This window comes from Chiloscyllium plagiosum, unplaced genomic scaffold (assembly GCF_037043375.1).
Source record: "Chiloscyllium plagiosum isolate Xiang-an unplaced genomic scaffold, Cpla_swu_hap1 HiC_scaffold_2, whole genome shotgun sequence".
Taxonomy (NCBI): domain Eukaryota; kingdom Metazoa; phylum Chordata; class Chondrichthyes; order Orectolobiformes; family Hemiscylliidae; genus Chiloscyllium; species Chiloscyllium plagiosum.
In genome coordinates, this window is record NW_028270140.1 from 152,531,333 (window position 1) to 152,556,236 (window position 24,904).

Genomic DNA, 24,904 nt, shown 5'->3' on the forward strand with positions numbered 1-24,904 from the left:
CCTGGATGGGTGCAGCTTTACCAGCACTCAAGATACAGGATGCCGTCCAGGACAGATCAGCCCACTTATATGTCACTACATCCACAAGCATCCACTCCAAAAACCACCGACACTCAAATGCGGCAGTGTGTATTATCTACAAGATGCACTGCAGAAAGTTACCAAAGAATCTGAGACAGAACCTTCCAAACCCATGACCATCTGGAAGGATAAGGGCAGGGCATACATTGGATGACCGTTACCCTCCAAGCCACTCACTGTTCTGGCTTGGAAACATACTGTCATTCCTTTCGTGTAACACGGTCAAACCCCTGCAATTCTCACCCGAACAATATCCCTGGATGCTCCCAGTGAGCCTTGCCTTTTTGTAATGGAGTCAGAATGAGTAAGGTAAAAATGCTCAAAAAAACTTGGTGCATATTGGACAAAAACAAATGAAAGTCCAGCCCAATGCATCAGGGCTCAGAGAAAGAAATTGTGGGAACTGCAGAAATAACATTCAAACCATGCTCTGGCTTCAGCAGCCACAACAGAATTTGTTGTACTGTTAAATCCTGTGGTTGGTTTTAATGGCACTAAAAATAATTGTTTGTGTGAGTCTGCTATGTCAATTCAAGGAGAAAGTGAGGGCTGCAGATGCTGGAGATCAGAGTTGAAAATGTGTTGCTGGAAAAGCGCAGCAGGTCAGGCAGCATCCAAGGAACAGGAACATCAACGTTTCGGGCATATGCTGCCTGACCTGCTGCACTTTTCCAGCAACACTTTTTCAGCTATGTCAATTCAAATCAGTCTCACTGAATCTGCATCTGTCTACACATGGATTAGTGTATAACTAGCCAGTGATCTGTGATCCTGGCTCACCCCTTATCCCCAAGATGTGTGTTCAGGACGGAAGGGCCAGGACAGCAGCTGAATCTGTGGCTCCAGTCCCTCCCCCTTCAGGGATACAGGGGGATCTGGGTTACCAGAGAGAAGGAGCTAAACCCTTTATCTGATCCTGTGCTGTTACTGTCTCAGAGTGTTTGATGGGAACAGCTTTACTCTGTATCTGGCCGTGTGGTCTCCCTGACCTGGATGTCTTTGAGAGGAATGTTTAGAGAGAGCTTTACTCCATATTCAACCCCAGATTGTCACTGTACTGGGAGTGATTGATAGGGACGGTGTAGAGAGAGCTTTACTCTGTAGTTAAAATTGAACTGTTTGTGTCCTGGCAGTATTTGATGGAGACAGCGTAGAGCAGTCTTTACTGAGTGTCCTGAATGTCCTACCTTGTGCTGTTTGTGCCCGATGAGTGTTTGGTGGAGATATTGTTGAGGGAACATTAATTTCGGTTTAAAAGAGTTGAGCAAATTTCACTCTTTCTCTAACTGTCCCTGTCCTGTGAGTTTGTTTTTTCATGGAGATGGGAGCTTTACTTTGTCTGTAACACTGTGCAGCCCAAGCTCTCAGAGTTTTTGAGGTTGACTTTGAGGATTTTGAGGAATGTATGGGAAGCTGATGCAACATCCTGTTTTCTCAACAGTTGCTGTGGTTGGTGCCTCAGTTTTACAACAGTTTTGTCATCCTCTCGGCTCTTACTGACCACATACAGACTTCCTCCTCCTGCTTCAGATCGTTTACACTGATCAACATTTCTTCATTGCTGCACAGGACATCAAGTAACTTCAAACTTTTCAGAAGAAGGAGAAGAGTGAGCGAGTGAAGAATTGATGATGAAGTCCCTCTATGTTTGTCTTTCTGCAGTCCTCCTGTCAGTCTCAGTGCAGGCTCGCAGTAAGTACTTTCTAACACTGACTTTTCAAATCCATTTTGTTCATCATACAATTGCCTCTACCTGATAACCCATCTGCTGTCTGGCATTTAGTTCCCAAACCTGTTGCGGTTCAGCACAATGTGCCTTTTCCTTCACCGTGGTTTCTTCATCAGGGAGAAATCATTACCTTCAGAAAAAAATGAAGGCAGAATAGCATCGCTTACCTGAAGCTGCCAAAACATTCCCATCAGAGCTCCGTGTGGGACAGAGCCCACAGAAACTCATGGGACCTTCCAGAGAGTGAGGGGAGGTACAGAATACTGCAGGCACACCCAGGTTTCAGAGAGATACTGGGACAGAACTGATTGAGAAGTGACAATAATGAGACAAAAGTGTTTGCCTTAATTTCTTACAAATAATACTACAAATACAGAACCCAGAAAGTCAAAATTTTCCACTTGCTGAAACCAAACCCTATAGTTAGCCAACCATTGAGGTTTCTTGAATGATGTGCAGTGACAACCTTTCTCTGGTAGATACAAACTAAACTCAGCGTAGAAAGTTCCACCTTGTCTGTTTCAGCCTCAATGCTCTTCTGTCAATATGATGAGTGTTAATTACTGTCGACCAGTGACAATTAACTATTCCTTGTGTGAAGATTCATTGCTTTCAGGTTTCATTATCGATTCATTTACTGCATAGAAAGAGGCCATTTGGGCCATCGCTTGTGTGTGAGTTAACAAAAATCTGACTCTACTTCCCCCAGATACAGTTTTTGATCCGTATGCCCTTCTTACCAACTATTTTGAGGGTTTTAAACTAATTAATGGGGGATGGGTAGAGGTGGGAGGTGGAAGTCAATTGGACAGAAGTTTAAAATATCAAAAAGAAGTAAGACAGCAGAGATGCAGGCTACTGAAGAGGCAAATGGGAAGTCTACTAAATCCCAAAATACTGCTTAAATGTTACTCGCGTTTCTAACTCAAACACTCTTTCAGACAGTGAGTGCCAAACGCTTATCACTCTCTGTATGAAAACGTATCTCTCCTCAACTCTCCTCTCACCCTTTATTTCTTACCTTGAATCTGTTTTCCCATTGAGCCTGCTCCACCATTCAATAAGACCATGGGTGACCTTTCCATGGACTCCACTGCCCTTATCCACTTGCTGACCATAACCCGAAATTCCTTTTGTGAAGAAGCTGCTCCTTTAACAAGATTAGGTTGTCCTTGTTTTTTTTTTCTTTTGCCTCTAACCCAAGCTGCTTCATTTTCAACTGAACTATAGCCATCTCTAAAGATTCTGATGGCGTTTCCAACAAATTTAAATGTTGAGCTACTGCTGTAATTATCTGTCCTTTCCTCATGGAAGGAGGCAGCTCCAACTCCAGCTTGTCTGCTAATTCCCGCAGCTTGGCTTTTACCACCCTTTTGTAAAACCCCCAAGGTCACTTCCTCCACCCCCAGAAATCTCTTGCTGACTGAACGAGTCCTGACTACACCAAGCAACACCAACCAAAACCAACATCCAGAACAACAGACACTAACACTTACAACTCACTGCCTTCAAGTTCAACATCTCTCATCCCAGTTTGCAACTAAACAACAAATCCTGTAAAGAGTCCCCATTCTGTAATGGACCAGGACAGATCCCTCAAAACCTTTAAGAAGGTAGCCCAGATCTTAACTTTGCTCGTTGTTTTAAACAGGTGTAAAGTGGATATTGCAGGAGAGAATTGGCTAATCAAACCACTTAGTTTTAAACAAACAGAGTTTATTTACAAGATTTGGAGGAGCTGGTGTTGGACTGGGGTGGACAAAGTTAAAAATCACACAACACCAGGTTATAGTCCAACAGGTTTATTTGGAAGCACTAGCTTTCTGAGCGCTGCTCCTTCATCAGGTGGGTGTGAAACAGGACCATAAGACACAGAATTCCTGGCAATAGATTACAGTGATACAATGATACATTGAACAAACCTTGATTATCCAGTCTTTCATCTATTAGCATGGATTTGCTGGTTTTGATTCATTAATGTGTAAATCCCAGAACTTTATTTAAGTCACATTCTCAAGATAATTTGAGGCTTTATAAGAAAAGGCTGATGCCCCCTAGTTCTAGTTTCACCCACCAGTAGAAACAACCTCCCTGCTTCTATCTTATCCATTTCCTTCATAATTTTTCATATTTTTGTAATATTCTCCCATCATTCTTCTAAATTTCAATTAATGTCGCCTCAGCCTACTCAATCTTTCCTCATAAGCCACTCCCCTCAATTCTGGAATCAACCAAGTGAACCTCCTCTGCACTATCTCCAGAGCCAGTGCATCCTTTATGAATTAAGGCGACAATACTGCAGGTGTGGTCTCACCAGCACCCTATACAGCTGCAGCATAACTTCCATCTTTTTAAACTCCATCCCTCTTACAATGAAGGATAGTATTCCATTTGCCTTTAGGGAGCAATGTATGGCAGCCTCCAAACCCCAGCAGCTTCTCAAAGTTAAACTGAAATCCTGGTTATGTTGGAGCTTAACTCCACTCGTTCAGTGTGCTTCTATTGTTTCAACTTGTAAAAAAAAACCCAAGGCCTCACAAGCTGTTCACTTTAATGGTTTGAAACAGACTTTTCAATACCTCTGTCTCAACATCTCTTCATGAAAATATATCTCTGAAAGCCTGAGTATTCTCACACCACGCCAATCCCTAACACCATGGGCTTTTATCTTATTTAGCAGCTTCCACTGAAGCACCTTGTCAAAGATCATCTGGAAATCCAAGTAGGTCATGTCCTCATTAATGACCAACTTTGTTCTCCTTTATCTAACTTGCCAGTTTCCTCTTCAGAGAATTCTAACAGATTTATTTCAGGCATGACCTGCCTTTGATGAAGCCATACTGACTCAGCTGTATTTTACCCTGCACTGCCAAGTTCTCTGCAATCTCATTCTTAATAATGTTCACTAAAATCTTACAAACAACCGAGGCCAGACTAACAGCAGATAATTTCCCATCTTCTGCCTCCCTCTCCTTAACAGAGTCATGCTGCCTGTTTCTGATTAATCCCAGCCTCCTCAAGTGTAGATTAATTCTGTCCCTTTAAATTGCTTCCAATGGTATCCCCACCACTGAGCTCAGACTCACTGGCCTGGAGCTACCTGGTTTATCTCTTGCTCAGTTTTTAAATCAAGGTGCCACATTAGCTTTCCTCCAATCCTCTCACATTTCTCCAGCTGTAGATCGAAACTCCATCTCCAAGCGTCAGTGGATTATGATCAGTAAAAAAGACAGTCTCATTGTCGCCATGTTGAGTATATAATCCAAAGTGTTGAAAAGCTGCTAACTTCCTTTTCTATCGTCAAGTAGGTTTTCTGATGTTGGTTCAACCTTTTTTGAAAAATAAGCCACAAGTTTCTCCATTCCAGCCTCGTTGTCCTGCTCCAATCCCCAAATCGCAAACATTTCCTGCTAATTGAAATGGTTTATTAAAGTTTCGGTGCAGTTAATACGCATTTATTTGTTAAAATTACTTTCAGTTTTGCAAAGGCTGCCTGGCATCATTCTGTAGCCCATTCCATTTTCATTTATTTTTGGACCAAATTAGTTAAGGGTGTGGTTGCTTTCCTAATATTAGATCCAAATGCCAAAGGACCTTTCTCTCATTTCGTTGGCTGTCAATGGACGGTTAGGAAAGGAGCTTTCAGTTCTTCATGTTGTCACTTCAACAGCCAGACTCCTCCCAAAACCCAGTTCAAAACTGTGGCCTCTCCCTGACAGACTGACCATCCCACCGCAAGGTCCCAGTTCCCAGTGAACATCTGCCACCTCCTTGAGCATTCGGTCTCTCCCAGACTTGGTGGAACCAGTTCCCAGGGACTGTCCTTATTAATGAACAACTTCGGTCTGTTTACATGCACTGCTCTTCCCCTGTGTTGAAGAATCTATGGAATTGTTTTGATCAGAATCAACTTGCAAATAACTTCCACGTCTGGCCTCATAAATGAAACCAAATTTGTTTGTCTTTCTCAGTAACAGTCCTCAGTTCACAACTCTAAGCAAAGATTGATAAAACAAAATAAAATTCATTAAAAGTCACCAAGGATTCTAACATCATTGGCTGCAGCATTTCAAGGAGACAGCTCACCAGTACTTTCTCAAGGGCAGTTAGGAACAGACAAGAAACGCTGGCCTCACTCGTGACATCCTCATCCCAGGAATGACTAAAAACATCAGCAGTGCCTGTGAAGTCGTCTGAACAGCAAATGGAGGCCCATGCTTTTGGGACTAACAGAACCAAGCTATCTGTGCAGTTGGTGTTTGCCGGTGATCATGTTCTGCACAAGCTCCCCTCCCCCTCCACCACCCTTCTTTCTCTCACTTTGACAGCACTTCCCTCTGTTGCTTCCTCCCTCAAGTGTCAATCAAGCTTCCCCTTAAGTACAACAATGGTCACTGTGTCAACCACTTGGTGAATGGGCGGGTTCCACATTCTAACCACTCCTGCAGAGAAGCGTTTTCTGAATCCCTTGGTGATTTGGTGCTGACTATTGTATTTATGGTTCATAGTTTCAGGGTCCTCCACATTTCCTGTTTTTTGATCTTATCGTACCAGTTATGAAACCCAATGAGTTGGTTCACCTTTGTGGAGATTTTAAGCAAATGGTTAACCATATAAATACTCATTGAGTATTCATTCAGGCAGCCATTTTCTATTCAAAAACATTGATGAAGCAAGTGAATCTTTCTCAACCAACCTCACCTGATCAAGCTTGGGTCCAAACCCTTTACTACAATCAGTGATAACTGAACCAACTGCTTCTCATAAGAGACTGGAACCGAAGTTGTATCCTTAATTTGGAAAGGTTTCCCGGTATAGGTTCTCAATCTCGCTGAGGTCTTGTGCAAATTTCGAGGTTGGAGTCCAGAGCAAATTTTCTTAAAGACTGGTTCAATGATCACTGCAATGGCCATTCTGGTATTGAGCTCAACTAGAATAGGTCATCATTCAACCAGACTCCAATTAGGTTTGGTTCTGATTTTGGTGTTGTTAAGCAATTTAATTATTCTACACCAGGTGCAGATGGACTCTCCTGGACACTGACTGATGAGTTCTCTTACTCAGTTTAGGTCGAGTGAGACTCTTTTACTGTCTCGAGTCCTCATTCCTGCAGCAATTACAATGCTGTGCCGGCCCGGATCCTGAAGAAAGTTTTCACTATTTGGTTGAAGCTCGGCTTTGTTTTGGGGTTTTGCTCTGGGCTGACCTGGAGGCCCTTTGTTCAGGATATGTCCTGAGTGAGGCTGTGAAATTGCCTTTACTCAAGTGGTGCTTCCCTAAGCTGATGCGGATGCCCACTTCCAGTGGAAAACCCTGCTACTCATATGCTTTACTTGCTGCATTTTCCAATGGTAAAACCCATTGTACTGCTTGTTTGAAGCTAGTAGGCACTTTTGCATGGTCACATTATTAATCCCACCCCTGTTGCCACTGAAATAATTACACAAAAGCTGGTATCTTATCACCAAGTCAACCCTTATTTACATGTGGAGAGTCCTTGGCATTGATCCAGCTCCCTCAGAGTGAACAGAATATCTAACATTCCTCTTTTTTTTTCTTCTTTTTTTTCTTTTTTTTACACTCCTGCCTAACTGCGGTAGTGCTTAGTTTTTCCCCAGCACCCATATTGTGTGTGTGCAGGTGTGAGACACAGTGAGAGACACAAGGTGTACAAATCTTTATTCAATTTCCACCACCAGGACGAAAGGAAATGAGGTTTTCTGAACTTTGAGCGAAAATTGTTCCAGCAGGAAGTCATTCATAACGTAGTCAGCAGGATTCAAACCTATGTGGGGAAACCCCAATGGATTTCTAATCCATTGCCTTAACCACTCAGCCATGACTACAGGCCAACACTCCTGTTCTTTTTTTTTAATTTTAACCCCCACACTACCACCTAAGTGCGGTAGTGCTTATTTTTTTCCCCAGCACCCATGGTGTGTGTGTGCAGGTGTGAGAGACAGTGAAAGACACAAAGTGCACGAATCTTTATTCAATTCCACCACCAGGAAGATAGGAAAACACCTGGGTGGCCAGTGACAAACACTGCCCTTCACATCAAAGGGCAGTGCTGTGTGATCCAAACAGTGAAGGGGAGGGTAGGGACTAAAGCAAAATAGAGTTGGAGGGAGAAATGATGCACTCCACTCCCTGCGGCGCCCACCTCTTCCTGAACAACTCCAGGGTGTTGGTCGACACCGCCACTCCTGTTTTTTTTTCAGGGAAGAATCCTGTTTATATTTTTTTCTTTTCTTTTTTTTTAACCCCCACACTACCGCCTAAGTGCGGTAGTGCTTATTATTTCCCCAGCACCCATGGTGTGTGTGTGCAGGTGTGAGACACAGTGAAAGACACAAAGTGCACCAATCTTTATTCAATTTCCACCACCAGGAAGATAGGAAAACACCCGGGTGGCCAGTGACAAATACTGCCCTTCACATCAAAGGGCAGTGCTGTGTGATCAAAACAGTGAGGGGGAGGGTAGGGACTAAATCAAAATAGAGTTGGAGGGAGAAATGATGCACTCCACTCCCTGCGGCGATAACTCCTGTTCTTTTTTCTATTTTTTAAACCCCCACACTACCACCTAAGTGCGGTAGTGCTTATTTTATCCCCAGCACCCATGGTATGTGTGTGCAGGTGTGAGACACAGTGAAAGACACAAAGTGCACCAATCTTTATTCAAATTCCACCACCAGGAAGATAGGAAAACACCCGGGTGGCCAGTGACAAATACTGCCCTTCACATCAAAGGGCAGTGCTGTGTGATCAAAACAGTGAGGGGGAGTGTAGGGACTAAATCAAAATAGAGTTGGAGGGAGAAATGATGCACTCCACTCCCTGCGGCGAACACTCCTGTTCTTATCTGTCAGCCAGGACTCCCTGATTGGACCAGATTAACTGCCCCAATTAGGGAACTCAAATTCTGTGAGGTCCACCTGGCTGACCTTGTTACAATCATTACGCACTCCTGATACTTTTCAAGAGATTCATTTGATCCCTGTTGGCTTTACCTAATAAAAGACTCCTTATTATTCTTGAGCATAGCCTCAATATCTTTGTTCATCCATTGTCCCAGACTCCGACCAGCCTTACTCTTCACTGTAACAGGAACATCATGTCTCTGAACTCTCATTATCTCAGTTTTGCAAACTCCAATTGCCAGTCGTCCCTTTACCTGTGAACAATCTACTCCAATCAAGTTTGAAAGTTCCTGTCTCATGCCATCAAAATTTGTCTGACTCTAATTATATACTACTTTACAATGCCTATACTTTTTCATAACTAATCTAAAACTAACAAAATTATGATCACTGCTCCCAAACGTTTCAGTCGCTTGCCTTACTTTCCAAGAGAATGTCACATTTTGCTCCTTCTCTGATAGGGACAGCTACAGATTGAGACAGAAAATGTCCTTGAACACATTTAACGATTTCCTCACTGTCCAAGCACTGAACACTATGGCAGTCCCAGTCTCTATCTGGAAAGTTAAAATTGCCTTTTATTACAACCCTATTATCCTTACATATAGCTGAGATCTCTCTACATTTTTGCTCCTCAATTTCCATCTGTCTATTGAGGGCAGATAGAGCAATCCCATCAAAGGGATCATCCCCGAGGTTAATAACATCGTGAGGGGAATACAGACAGTGAATAACAAAGGTCTTCGTCTCGGGGTGGGGGGAGTTCAAAGCAAGGGGCATATTTTTAAGGTGAGTGGAGAAAGAATGAAGAGGGGACATGATGGGCAAGTATTCACACAGAGGGTGGTTTGTATGTGAAATGAACTGCCAGCAAAAATGTTAGATGCAGGTACAGTTACAACATTTATAGGAACTTTGTATAGGGACATGAATCAGAAAGGTTTAGATCGACACTTTGGCTCAGTGTTTAGCACTGCTGCCTCACAGCACCATGGGCCTGCATTCACTTCCAGCCTTGGGCGACTGTCTGTGCGGAGTTTGCACATTCTCCCTGTGTCTGCGGTGGTTTCCTCTGAGTGCTCAGGTTTCCTCCCACAATCCAAAAGATGTGCAGGTAAGGAGAATTAGTCAGGGGTGAATGTAGAGTCCATGCACCCTGAGTGTCCTACTTAAACGACAGAGTCGATAAGACTGGGTAACACCCATTGGAAGAGGGCAGGCAGAGGTGGCCCTAATTCCCACATCAGTACCACAGCTTGGGTCATTCCAGGGACTGGTGATCTATTACAGGAAGTTCATACATAACCTGACGTCCATCCTGGCACCTTTGTATCAACCTGCTTGTGGTGCCTGCTTGTACACACATCAGAGTAGTGTGAGCTGATAGGTGGCCCAGTAGAGAGGCAAAACCAATTAGAGATGTATCTGGGACTTTGGCTTCTGCAGAACGTAAATATGCCCAGAGAGGGAAGGTCAATTGGATGGTCATATATTTAGAGTCAGCACATTCTGTTAATACCTATATGAATGCAAATTCCTAATAATCACAGATCACAAACCCCTGTTACGTCTTCTTAAAGAGGATAAGGCAGTGCTGCCCATACCTTCAGGCCGGATTCAGCAATGGGCTTGAATATGAAGTGGTTTAATTACAGTTTGGACACTGTCCGGGAGCCCAAGTAGCAAATGTGGATACATTGAGCCACCTCCCACTGGCAGATACACCACCGATGGTACCACCACTGGAAAAGTCCATAATGGTTTTAAATTTTCTGGACACACTTCCAGTCACAGCTGACAATATCAGACTTTGAATGGAGACAGATCCGATCCTGGCCAACCTGAAATAGCTGGTGTGATGGGGGAAACCAAAGGGTCATCACAATCAGAAGTGAAACCTTTCTCAACCGCAGTAGAGGATGGCAGATTATTATGTGGAGCAAGAGTGTCTGCCCCGAGTCATGGTCATCCAGGGGTTTCCAAAATGAAGATGTCAGCCAGGTGGACCTCATAGGATATGAGTTCCCTGATTGGGGTTGTTAATTTAAGAACAGGAATGTCAGAGATTCTGTTCACTCTGAGAGCTTGCTGTGAGGGAGCTGGATCAGGGTCAGGACTCTGCCTGTGTAAATAAGGGGTGACTTGGTGATGGGATACTGGTCTCTGTGGAGTTATTACAGAGTGTACGGGAATTCTAAAGAGGGATATCAGGAGGGAGGAAAGCGCATATGAGATAGCCATGACAGAAACTGTTAAATACAGATAATCCAAAGAGCAATTAGGGAGAGAACAGGGCCCCTTAAAGTCAATGAGGTCATCACTGTGTGGAACCACAGGAGATGGGAGGGGTGCTAAATGAACACTTTGCATTTGTGTTTATTGTGGAGAAAGAAATGAAGGTGAGGGAACTTGGGAAAATAAATATTGATGACTTAAAACAGTCTGCATTTCAGAAGAGGAAATGCTGGAGTTCCTGAAAACATAAAGGTGAATAAATCATCAGGACATGGTCATGTGTATCCCAGGGCATTATGGGACGTTAGGGAAGAAATTATGGGGTCTCTAGCAAAGATATTTGTATCATCTGCATCCAAAGGTAAGGTGCTGGAGGACTGGACATTGTCTAACATTATGCCTTTATTGTAGAAAGGCTGCAGGGAGATGCCTGGGAACTATAAACCTGTGAGTCTGACATCACTGGTGGGTAGGGTCTTGGAGGAGGTTCTGAGAAATAGGATTTACAGGCATGTGAAGAAGTAAGGACTGTTAAGGAATATAATGTGGAGGTGCCGGTGTTGGACTGGGGTGGACAAAGTTTAAAAAACTCTCCCAACACCAGGGATAAGGGATACTCAGCACTGCTGTGTGCAGGGGAAATCATGTCTCACAAACTTGATTAAATTTTTTGATGATGTAACCAGAAAGATTGATGAGGGCAAGATGGGAGATGTTATTGACTTGGTCATTTTGCAAAGCCTTTGACAAGGTTCCGCATGGTAGACCAGTTAGTAAAGTCAGATCACATGGGATTCAGGGGAAGAATGTGAAGTGGATACAAAATTGATGTGATGGTAGGAGACAGAGGGTGGTGATGGGATTTTGTTTTTACATTGTACCATGTGGCCACATTTGAGGAATATTCTAAGATATCATCCATCTTATTACAGCAATTGACTCCTTGATCAATGTTGCAACACCCCCTCCTCTTTTACATTCCCCTTCCCCCACATGTCTCATCTGACGGTTCTATACCCAGAACATTGTGCTGTCAATGTTGCCCCACCCTCAAAGGAGCCTTCCACATCCATCACAGTTTTACCTGCACATCCACCAATATCATTTATTGGATCCGTTGCTCCCGATGCAGTCTCCTCTACATTGAGGAGACTGGACACCTCCTAGCAAAGCGCTTTAAGAAACATCTCCCGGATACCCGCACCAATCAACCCTGCCCTGTGGCCCAAAATTTCAACTCCCCCTCCCACTCTGCCAAGGACATGCATGTCCTGGGCCTCCTCCACCACCGCACATTCACTACCCGGCGCCTGGAGGAAGGATGCCTCATCTTCTGCCTCAGAACACTTCAACCCCATGGCATCAAAGTGGACTTCACCAATTTCCTCATTTCCCCTTCCCCCACCTCATCCCAGCTCCAACCTTCCAGCTCAGCACCACCCTCATAAATTGTCCTACCTGCCTATCTTCCTTTCCACCAATCCACTCCACCCTCCTCTCTGACCTATCACCTCCATCCCCACTCCCATTCACCTATTGTACTCTTTGCTACCTTCTCCCCACCCCCACCCCCTCTCATTTATCTCTCTACGCTGCAGGCACCCTGCCTCTATTCCTGATGAAGGGTTTTTGCCCGAAACGTCAATTTTCCTGCTCCTCAGATGCTGCCTAACCTGCTGCGCTTTTCCAGCACCACTCTAATCTCGACTCTGGTTTCCAGCATCTGCAGTCCTTGTTTTTACCTGTTTTTACCCACCCTCAACTACGTCTCTGCAATAACAAATAAATCACATACCAATGTGTTAATCTACACCCTCAGCTTGTCTGCCTTACTCACAAGTAAATGCCATCCAGCCATTCCACACTCCCTTATGCCCTCACTTGACGATATTCACACTGCCTCTGGATTTCTTTGGATTGTGTTCTTGTGTCAGTTAGCTCAGTTGGCTGGGCAGTTTGTTTGCGATGTGGAGTAATGCCAACAATGCGCGTTTAATTCCAATACTGTCTGAGGGGCCCATGAAGGTCCCAGCTTCTCAACCGTGCCCCTTGTCTGAGGCAGAGTGGCCCTCAGGTTAAATCACCATCAGTCAACTCTCTCTAATGAGACAGCAGTTCTCTGGGATTATGACTTATTTATTTTTTTACTTCAGTTCTCCTTCTTCATGTCTCTGTGTATCGCCTTCACCCTCTGCAATACTCCCACTATGTACCCCATCCCTCTGCTGTGACTGATGAATGAGCCAGGTTGCTGAAGGCTGGCTCGGTAATAGAGTAGAAAGTGATGGGAAATAGAAAAGATTCTGCAGGGAGGGCCCTGAGTCCTGCTCTTCAGATCACTCTGGGTCTCCTGGAAACTCTCAGGCACCAAAAACTCTCATCAACCAACAGCAACAAACACCCACAGTCGAACCACAAACCACCTGAAGCCTTCTGTTGTGCTCCAGCCTGTAGCTCATTCCACACTGTCCCAGGTTAGTTTATAAGCCATGACTGAAGAATGTGATATATTTTCTCATCATACAACAGATTCAGTGTTTTACCTCACTGTTTGGTGTCTGTGCTGTGTTCATATCCTCTCTCTCTCTCCCCTCGCAGCTTTTTCTGCTCAGGGTTGGTCAATGACAATCGCGGATGGAGTGAGGGCTGAGGAAGGAGGTTCCGCTGTCTTACCCTGCAGCTTCACCCACCCTGACACTCACCTCACACTCACCGGCTCCATCTTATGGTACAAGAGGGAATCACGGTCTTTAATCTTTAAGTGTACATATCCTGGTCCAGACCATTCCCAGGGTGAGCTGTGTGAGAATGTGAGACAGCGGGACGTTGGGAATCGATTCAGATTCGTGGGGAACCTCAGCAACAAAGATGTCTCAATAATGATGGAGGGACTGAGCCAGGAGGATGCTGATTCCTATTGGTGTCGTGTGGAGCTCAATATCGGCAAGTTTCAAACACAGTATCGAACACGTCTGAAAGTGGAAGGTGAGGAACAATGTTCTGATGTGTCACTGCCCTGACAGCTCAATGGGGACAGGCTCCACCAGGTCCGGGAGCTCTCGGGTTGGATCCTTCTCCTGGGCTCTTCCAGTTGGTCTCAGGCAGGAGGGAGTGAGAAGGAGAGTGTGTGTGAGAGAGAGAGACCTGGCTGGGATTTACAGACCAATCCATTTCCGACTCTAAAACCTCCCACAGTCACTCATTTGCTGTGTTCAGACTGGCTTCAGTTTTTTGGGGCAGGGAACAGACAGAAATCGTCAAGGATTCAAGCTCCAAGACCCCCCCCACCAATGACAATCCTGCTCTATCGACATTGGGTGAGAAAAAGAGATCCATAAATTCCAAGCCCTCATTGGATGAGCACGTCGCAGAGTGAGGGAACTCTCAGCTTGCATTGGCTGAAAACCTCACTGTTTCTATCTTCGCTTTCTATTGGCTGAACAGAAAATAGATGGATGGGGGGACTAATACTCTGCAGAAGCTAATGTCCTGGGGAATACTTTCCAATCCATGGCAGATTTGTGAAATTTGAATTTGAAAGCAATCTAGACTGAAAAGCCAGTATAATAACGACCATGTAGGCACCTCTGACAAAAAAAACCTGGTTCACTCATGTTCCTTTAGGGAGGGAAATTTGCTATCCTTAATGGTCTGACCGACATGTGAATCCATACCTACTGTAATGAGGTTGACTCGTAACTGCCCCCTGAATGACTTATTCTGTTGTAGACAAGGAGTGAACCCAGGAGTGCAAATGGAGTTGTGGCTTCAAGAGTAGGTTATAGGCTGGAGGTCCTGGAAATTAACACACCTGACTCCAAAGCATATTGACCCGTTAGACGTGTGATGGAATACTCCCCACTTGTCTGGAAGAGTGCAGGAAAATATATTGCTGCCCTGTCACTGTTACTGGGTCAAAATCCTGGAACTCCCACCCAACAGTATTGTAACAATAAAAATAACAATAAAATACACTGCAGCAAGGCAGCAACACTTCCTCCACCAGCACCTTCCAAAGTAATGACCTCTATGACCTCAGTGTAAAAAATGGCATCAGATACAGACCATCCTGACTGGGAAGTACAGTTATCTTTTCATTGTTCAAGGGGACGTGGGTGTCACATGCTCGGTCAGCCTATATTGGCCATCCCTAATTGGCATGGAGAAGGGAATGGTGAGCTGCCTTCTTGATCTGGTGCATTCCCTCAGCTGCAGGGACATTAGCGATAAGGTTGGTTAAGGATTCCAAGGGCTTTGTCCCAGTCACACTGAAGGAATTATTAAATATTCCCAAATCAAGATGATGAGTGCATTGGAGGGAAGCTTGTGGGTGGTGATGTTCTCATGTATATAGTGGAGGGAAAGTCATTGATGATACAGCAGGAGATGGTTAGGCCGAGGACACTATCCTGAGAAACTCCTGCAGGGATGTTCTGGAGCTGAGATGACTGAACAACAACCACAACAATCTGGGTTTGATTCCAGTCTGAGGTAACAGTCTGTGTGGAGATTACACATTCTCCCTGTGTCTGTGTGGATTTCTTCTGGGTGCTCTGGTTTTCTCTCACAATCCAAAGATGTACAGGTCAGGTGAATTAGCCGTGCTAAATTGCTCATAGTGTTCATGGATATGTAGATTAGGTGTATTAGTTCAGGGTAAATGTCGAGTAATAGGTTCGGGTAGGGGAATGGGCCTGGGTGGGTCACTCTTCAGAGGGTTGGTGTGGACTTGTAGGAGAAAGTGAGGTCTGCAGATGCTGGATATCAGAGCTGAAAATGTGTTGCCGGAAAAGCGCAGCAGGTCAGGCAGCATCCAGGGAACAGGAGAATCGACGTTTCGGGCATAAGCCCTTCTTCAGGACTTGTAGGGCCAAATGGCCTGCTTCCACAATGAAAGGATTCTATGAAACATCTTCCTCTGTGCCAGGTCTGACTGAAACCCATGGAGGTTTCTCCCCTCGGCTTCCCACTGGCTCAGGTTCCTTGATGCTACACTCGCTCAAATACAGCCTTGATGTTAAAGGCAGTCACTGACACCTTCCTTCAGTTTAATTGGCCTGGTCAGACCCACCTTGCTTTTTGTGGACAGGGTATACCTGGACATTGTTGGGTAGATGCCAGTGCCGTAATTAGAACAAGAACAAATAACAATACAGCACAGGAACATGCCCTTCCATCCCCCAAACCAGTGCTGACACATTTTGCCTTTCCATTATAAAACTGTCTTCACTTACAGGATCAGCATCCTTTCCTATTCCTGTGTTCATCCAGATGCTTCTGGAATGCTGCGATAGTGTCTGCTTCTACCACCTCCACTGGCAGTGCGTTCCAGCCACTCACCCACCCTTTGTGTGAGAAACCTGCCTTGTACATCTCTTAATACCACCAGCACCACCCTCCCCCTCACCCCCTCCAAACCCCAGCCCCATTCCTTAAACCCATGTCCTCTAGTAATTGACCCATCTACTCGGGGGAAAAAGCCTCATATATTCCACTTTATCCCTGCCATTCACAATCTTATAAACTTCTATTAGGTCGCCCCTCAACCTCCTGTGTTCCAGTGAAAACAAACCCAGTCTATCCACCCGTTCTTCACAGCTAAAATCCCCCATTCAAGACAATATCCTGGTAAACCATTTCTGTACTCTCTCCAAAGCATCCATATTCTTCTGGTAGTGTGGTGACTAAAAGTGCACCTAATATTCCAAGTGTGGCCGAACTAAAGTTCTTTAAAGCTGCAGCATAACTTTGTCTGTCGTTATACTCAATGCTCCTTCCAATGAAGGCAATGATGCTGTGGGCCTTTTTCACTCCCTTATCTGTCTGCGTTGTCACCTCCAGTGAGCTGTAGACCTGCACATTCAGATCCCTCTGCATATTAATCCTCCTCAGGGTTCTGCCATTCAGTGTTTAATTTCCACCTGCACTTGCCATTCCAAAATACATCGTTCACATTTGTCTGGATTAAACGCCATCCGCTATCGAACTGATCTGTATCCTGCTGAATCTTCTGACAATCCTTCTCACTATCCTTAACTCCACCAATCTTTGCATCGCCTGCAAAATTACAAATTAGACCAGACACGTTTTCCTCCAAATCATTGGATAGACCATGAGCAGCAGACATCCCAGCACTGATCCCTGTGGAACATCACTTGTTACAACCCTCCATTCCATTGTTACCCTCTGTCTCCTATGACTAAGTGAGTTCGGTGCCCACCTTGCCAGCTCACCCATGATACCATGTGACTTCGCATTTTTACCAGTCTGCAGTGAGGGAACTTGTCAAAGGCTTGACTGAAGTCCATGTAGACAACATCAACCGCTTTCTGTACTGGAACATCTGGTGCAGCAATTGTCCCCCACCATTCAGGACTGTCTGTAGCAGGACTGCAGAGCCATCTGATCCATTGGTTACGGGGTGGCTCTGTTGTGTGCTGTTTCTACTGTTTAATGAGCAAGTAGTCCTGGGGATGTTGTAGGTTCAGTGTGTTGGCCTCACACATTTCAGTTTGCCTGGTGTTGCACACAGTCAAGTTTGGAGTGGTGCTGGAAAAGCACAGCAGGTCAGGCAGGATCTGAGGAGCCGGAAAATCAACGTTTCGGGCAGGAGCCCTTCATCAGGAATGTGGCTGATGAAGGGTTCCTGCCCGAAAAGATGATTTTCCTGCTCCTCGGATGCTGCCTGACCTCCTATGCTTTTCCAGCACCACTCTAATCTTGACTCTGATCTCCAGCATCTGCAATCCTCACTTTTGCCTGGTTGCATGCAGCAAAATCACATGTCTCTTCATTGATCTCCCAGCCTGATGGGAATATTGGTGCGGGGGGTGTTAATGTGGATTGTGAGGTTACAGATTGAAGTTCAATGGGCTTACAATGTAGTCTTTAACTTGGTGACTTCATACTGGGGAGTCCCTGGGCAACTCCCTCCTGACTGTACACCACTGTGCCTCCACCTCTGCTGGCTCTGTCCTGGTGGTGGGTCAGGCTGTGTCCAGGGACAATTATCGTGGTGTCTGTGATATTGTAAGTTATGGTTCTGTGAGTTCGACCATGTGAGGTTGTTAGTCGACCCGTCTGTGCACTAGCTCCTAGATGTTACTGAGGAGGACTTTGCAGGGTTGACAGGGCTGGAACTGCACTCACTGTTATTGGGGCCTTGGTCAATGCAGAGTAGTCTGAGTCTAATTGTACTCTTTTGGCATTCCTTCACTGTTGCTGGGTCAAAGTCCTGAAACTCAATCCCTTAAATTACTCTGGATAACCCTGACACCTCAGGGCTGCAGCAGTTGAAGAAGGCAGCTTCTCCTGGGCGATCAGGATGGACAATAAATGCACATGATCTGAGCCAGTGACACCCATGACCAAATAAAACAAAAGTAGAAATTAATGAAACAGCGAACATCCTGAGGAAAAAACAAACAAAAAACTGCAGATGCTGCAAATCAGAAACAAAAATGGAAACTGTTGGAAAAGCTCAGCATGTCTGTCAGCACCTGTGGAGAGAAATCAGAGTTAATGTTTCAGGCAGAGTGACCCTTCATCAAGATCCTGAGGAGCTTGACAATGCAGATTCTGAGAGGATATTTGCTCTTGTCAACAGAAGTCAAACAGGGGAACAATTGCAAAATAACAGATTACCGATTTAAATAAGAATGAGGGAACATTTAATCTCATAGCTCCTCTTTTAAGTTCATGCAGCAAAGAGGCACATGGCTGGTTATCCCCCTCCTCCTGCACCCAAATAATTTACTCAGTGTAGGAAAATGTAATCTGGATTCTGAGTTTAAATTAACCTGTGCTCATTTCAAAGGTCACAGTTTGGAGCTGGTGAATGGTTACATTACGAATGACACCAGGGGGTTCTCCTTCACACAGAGTGTGGTCAATAATTTGAATATGTTTGAGCAGAAAATGTGTTGCTGGAAAAGCGCAGCAGGTCAGGCAGCATCCAGGGAACAGGAGAATCGACGTTTCGGGCATAAGCCCGTCTTCAGGAATGAAGAAGGGCTTATGCCCGAAACGTCGATTCTCCTGTTCCCTGGATGCTGCCTGACCTGCTGTGCTTTTCCAGCAACACATTTTCAGCTCTGATCTCCAGCATCTGCAAACCTCACTTTCTCCTCAATGTGTTTGAGCAACAGAGTGAGGGGGGAGGCTGTAAAATCCTTGACCTTGTTTAAAGAATATTAATATTGAGCAACGGGTGGAGGGTTCTGCATGAATGAATTCAGGAGGGTTCAATGGATCCGATCTGTAAGTATCTTCAGTGGTCACACAGCACCATGTTATAGTCCAACTGGTTTATTTGAAATAACAAGGTTCAGAGCACTGCTCCTGAATCAGGTGAAGTCCTGGCGTAGTGTGACTTCTGACTTTGTCCACCTCAGTGCAACACTGGCAACTCCACATCATGGAAATATCTTGTAATCAAGGTTTTCAAATTGAGTGGCGAGGAGACATTTTGATCAGGGTGACTCTTGTTGGGGAATGTCTAGGGCAGACCTGTTAGAGATGTGAGTGGAGTCTTTAATTGTTCATTTTATTGTGAAGTTGAAAGGAATATAACATATTGAAATAAGAACTTCTGCACACTGACCTCATCCATTCTGATGTTTGTCCTTTCCTCAGCTGCTCAGGGAAATGCCTCAGTGGTGAGTGGGACAGAGGGAGATTCAGTTACTTTACCCTGTATCTTCAGGCGCTGGGATTCCCACACCCTGACCACTGTTACCTGGATGAGGAAGGAGCCCTACCAACACATCGTTACATTTACAGCCCAATCACAGGGAACTTGGACAACTGTACACGGTGGAAATCGGTACGAGCTCATCGGGAACCCAAAGGAGAGAAATGCCTCGATCAGGATAAACCAGCTGAGTGTGAGGGACAATCACACTTACCTGTGTCTGGTGGAATACAGGTCAGAACCTGATTCTCAGTATCTGATCCAGAAAGAGACACGGCTGCAGGTACATGGTAAGAAACCGTTCACACATTCTTCAGCCTGTAGAAGGTGCACAATGAGTGTGGAACAGATTCTGTGAATGTTTTGTGATTTAATTTTCTGGTGAAAGGACATAGAACTAAAACATTAACCCTGTTTCTCTCCATCGGTATTGTCTGCCCTGCTGAGTATTTGCAGCATTTTGATGTTTATTTAAAATTTCCACCTTCTGTAGAGTTTTAGCTTTGAGTTTCAAATTTAATTTTAGTCCATACTTAATGTACGATGATGTGCTGATATTTTTAGGTGCATTCTGATGTCAATATTGAAAGACATTGACAGACTCAGAACATTCAGTTCTATCTCTAAATGCCCCAAAGTTATACTGACATTGAGATCATCTTCTCGAACAGGAAGGTGCAACAGTCTGATGTGTCCCTCTTGGTTACAATCTTCATCAGGAATAATTCCATTAGTGCAACTACATTCCCACAGTGTCCATCTGACTGTGTGAGGCATCACAGCCATGTGGGACTTATCCTCGCCCTGCATTCACACATGGGTTATAAAGGAAGGTGGTGGTATACTGTTACTGTCACTGGGTGACCAATCCAAACACGCAAGTCTGTGGCTATGGGTTCAAATCCCATCACAGCAGAAGGTGAAATGTGAATAAATGTTTTTAAAATCTGGAATTTGAAAGAAAAGCTAACCTAATGGCTGAGATTTGGAAATTCTGATCTGATTCAGTTGAACACTTCAGGGAATCTGGAGTTTGGTTGGTTTGCAAAGCAGTGTGATGCCAACAGTGTGGGTTCAATCCCCACATTGGCTCAGGTGACCATGAAGAACCCTCCTTCTCAACTCTCTCCTCACTGAGGTGTGGTGGCCCTCATGTTAAACCACCACCAGTTCTCTCTCTCTCTCTCTCTCAAGAGAAAGCAGCCCATGGTCTGGTAGGAATATGGTGACTTGATTTAGAGAATGAAATCTGCCATTCACACTCAGTGTCATGTGTTGCCATATGCACAATCTTGAGCCCTCTCTCTCCATCAGCACCACCTCACATAGGCTCAGGGCTGCTCATAATTCACCAACTCTGCACAGTCCACTTCTGTATTGGGAAAACAAAACACAGACTGGGTGATTACTTTGCAGAACAGAAATGTTCGTCCACAAAAATGATGCTGAGCATCCAGTTGCCTGCCAGATCGACACACCAGCTTTTGGGGACCCAGTGACCTTCTGGACTCAATATTTGGGTCAATAATTTTAGGGCCTCAGCACCTTCTCCTATCTCCTTCCCACAACCCCCACACACCAGGCTTTGTCATCACATGGGCTGCTACCAAAACAATCCATTGTCAGTCCCCATCAATGGTCCCCATCAGCAGCTGTTCATTCTCCCAGGCTGACCTTTCCCCTTTCGTTTGTCTGTCCAATTGTTTTTCTCTCTGTCTGGGGTCCATTTCCACTGAGTGTTTACTCCTGCCCCCTCACCCCCCTCCCCATCTTCAGCATCTATACCAACCTTTCCCCAGCTATAATCAGTTATAGAGTCATACAGCACAGGAGCAGACCCTTCAGTTCAATGAGTCCACACTGATCACAATCCCACTTGCCTGCGCTTGGCCCATATCCCTCCAAACATTTCTTATTCATGACATTATCTAAATGTCTTTTAAGCATTGTAACTGTACCCACATCCACCATTTCCTCTGGAAGCTCATTCCACATGAACCACTCTCTGTGTAAAATAAAAACTGCCCCTTATGTCTTTTTAAAATCTTTCTCCTCTCACCTTGAAGATATGCCCCCAGTCTTGAAATCTCCCACAAGAGCAAAAAGACACCTGCCATTCACTTTATCTTTCTTCCTCATGCTTTTATCGATCTTGATAAGGTCACCTCTCAACTTTGTGCATCCAGTGAGAAATGTCCTAGTCGCTCCAGCCTCTTCCAGTAACTCAAGGCCTACTTTCTCGGCAACATCCTGGTAAATCTCTTCTGAACACTCTCCAGCTAAATGATATCCTTGCAATAACAGGGTGACCAGAACTGGACACAATAGAGGCCTCACCAGCATCCTGTCCAACCTGAACATAATATCCCAACTCCGATTATCAAAGGTCTGAGCAATGAAGGCAAGTGTGCTGAACCACCGTATATATAGATGATGCAAATTTGGAAGAATTCTGTACCTGAATCCCTAGGTCTCTGTTCTACAGCATTACCCAAGGCCCTACTTTTAATTGTGTAAGTCTTCCCTTTGTTTGTTTTCCCAAAGTGCAATACCTCACACTTAAACTCCATCTGTCACTCTTCAGCCCATTGACCCATTTGATTATGATCTCTTTGTATTCTAAGATAACCTTCTTTCATTATTCAATGTACCATCAATGTTGGTATCAACCGCAAACTTGCAAAACATTCTTTCTGTGTTCTTATCTAAATTTTGAAAATAAATGATGACAAAAGTGGGCCCAGCCCTGATCCCCATGGGATCCTGCTGGTCACAGGCCTCCAGAACAAAACCCTCCCTCCACCGTCACTCTCTGTCTTCTGCCTTTCAGCCAATTGTGCATCCACTTGCCAAGCTCACCCTGAATCCCATGGGATCTAACTTCACTAATTAGTCTACCATGCGGAACCTTGTCAAAGGATTTACCAAAGTCTAAGTAAACAATGTTAACCCCTCTGCCCTCATCAATTTTCTTGTTTACTTCTTCAAAAAACTCAATCAAGTTTGTGAGATACAATATCCCTCGCACAAAACCATGCTGACTATCACTAGAGTCATAGAGCCATAGAGATGTACAGCATGGAAACAGATCCTTCGGTCCAACCTATCCATGCCGCCCTGATATCCCAACCCAATCTCGTCCCACCTGCCAGCACCCGGCCCATATCCCTCCAAACCCTTCCTATTCATATACCCATCCAAATGCCTCTTAAATGTTGCAATTGTACCAGCCTCCACCACTTCCTCTGGCAGCTCATTCCATACACGTACCACCCTCTGCGTGAAAACGTTGCCCCTTAGGTCTTTTTTATATCTTTCCCCCTAACCCTAAACCTATGCCCTCTCGTTCTGGACTCCCCGACCCCAAGGAAAAGACTTTGCATATTTACCCAATCCATATCCCTCATAATTTTGTAAACTTCTATAAGGTCACCCCTCAGCCTCTGATGCTCCAGGGACAACAGCCCCAGCCTGTTCAGCCTCTCCTTATAGCTCAAATCCTCCAACCCTGGCAACATTCTTGTAAGTCTTTTCTGAACCCTTTCAAGTTTCACAACATCTTTCCGATAGGAAGGAGACCAGAACTGCATGCAATATTCCAACAGTGGTCTGACCAATGTCCTGTACAGTTGCAACATGACCCCCCCCCCCCCCCCCCCCCCCCCGCCTCCTGTACTCAATACTCTGACCAATAAAGGAAAGCATACCAAACGCCTACCTCACTATCCTATCTAACTGCGACTCCACATTCAAGGAGCTATGAACCTGCACTCCAAGGTCTCTTTGTTCAGCAACACTCCCTAGGACCTTCCCATTAAGTGTATAAGTCCTGTTAAGATTTGCTTTCCCAAAATGCAGCACCTCGCATTTATCTGAATTAAACTCCATCTGCCACTTCTCAGCCCATTGCCCCATCTGATCCAGATCCTGTTGTAATCTGAGGTAACCTTCTTCGCTGTCCACTACACCTTTGACTTTGGTGACATCTGCAAATTTACTAACTGTACCTCTTATGCTCGCATCCAAATCATTTATGTAAATGACAAAACGTAGAGGACCCAGCACCGATCCTTGTGGCACTCCACTGGTCACAGGCCTCCAGTCTGAAAAACAATCCTCCATCAGCACCCACTGTCTTCTACCTTTGAGTCATTTCTGTATCCAAATGGCTAGTTCTCCCTGTATTCCATGAGATCTAATCTTGCTGATCAGTCTCCCATGTTGACTATCCCTAATCATTCCTTGCCTCTCCAAATGCATATAAATCCCAAATTTCAGAATTATTTTCAACAACTTACCCACCACCGAAGTGAGACTCACAGGTCTGAAGTTCCCAGGCTTCTCCTGACATCCATTCTTGAACATTAGCCACTTTCCAGTCATTCAGCACCTCACTCGTATTTATAGATGATACAAATGCCAGCGATTTCCTCTTAACTTCTGACAAAGTCCTGGGATTCACGAGATCAGGTCCCAGAGATTTATAATTTCAAAGACCTCTAGCCCTTCCTCTTCTGTAATGCAAACGCTTTTCAAAACATCAATATTTATTTCTCAGCGTTCTCTCACCTCCACTTCTCTCTCCACAGTAAAAACTGACACAAAATACTCACTTAAGATCTTTCCCATCTCCTGAGGTCGAACACAAAGGCAATCTCTTTGCCCTATACTCTATTTCTTGTTGCTAGATTGGTCTTAATGTACTTATAGAATCCCTTTGGATTACCTTTAACCTTATTTGCCGAGGCTATCCCATATCCTTTCTTTGACTTCCTGATCTCCCTCTTATGAATGGCCTGACACTCATTATACAGTGCAAGAGATCCATTTGGATCCAGTTGTTTATATTTAGTATATGATTCTCTCCTATCCCTGACTGGAACCTCCATCTCTTTATTCACCCATTGTTCCTGAAAGCAGTACAGTTAAAACCATCCTTTGTGAACGGTCTTTTCTGTCTCAGAAGAGATCGCAGTGATCCAAGAATCTGAATCCCTGAACATTACACCACCTCTTCAGCCATTGATTTGCCTCCTTTATCCTTTTGTTCCCTCATCTGAGCTTGGCTTTGGGATTAAACCAGAGATTACTACTTTTGAGGGTCTGTTTTTTAATCTTCGACCTAACGTTTGATATTATTTTGTAAAGCCTTAATCCTTTCCCCAACTATGTCATTCCCATCACTGTGTACAAAATCTTCTGGTTTCTCATTGTTCCCTTTAACAGTATGCTTCAAACATTTTG

General features: G+C 44.7%; 2 protein-coding genes across 2 annotated transcripts in view; both read left to right on the forward strand.

Moving 5' to 3' along the window:
* The window catches only part of LOC122546012 (uncharacterized), a 213,856-nt gene that overhangs the window by 107,199 nt on the left and 81,753 nt on the right, over nucleotides 1-24,904 (forward strand). The gene's annotated exons all lie outside the window — the stretch shown is intronic.
* LOC148152023 (sialic acid-binding Ig-like lectin 12) overlaps nucleotides 1,614-24,904 on the forward strand; it is a 59,995-nt gene continuing 36,704 nt past the window's right edge. Inside the window, exons 1-3 of the mRNA XM_087974903.1 lie at nucleotides 1,614-1,773; nucleotides 13,567-13,953; nucleotides 19,603-19,950. Coding sequence (XP_087831029.1) covers nucleotides 1,710-1,773; nucleotides 13,567-13,953; nucleotides 19,603-19,950 — 799 coding nt within the window. The 5' untranslated portion in view covers nucleotides 1,614-1,709. The remainder of the gene's footprint in view (nucleotides 1,774-13,566; nucleotides 13,954-19,602; nucleotides 19,951-24,904) is intronic.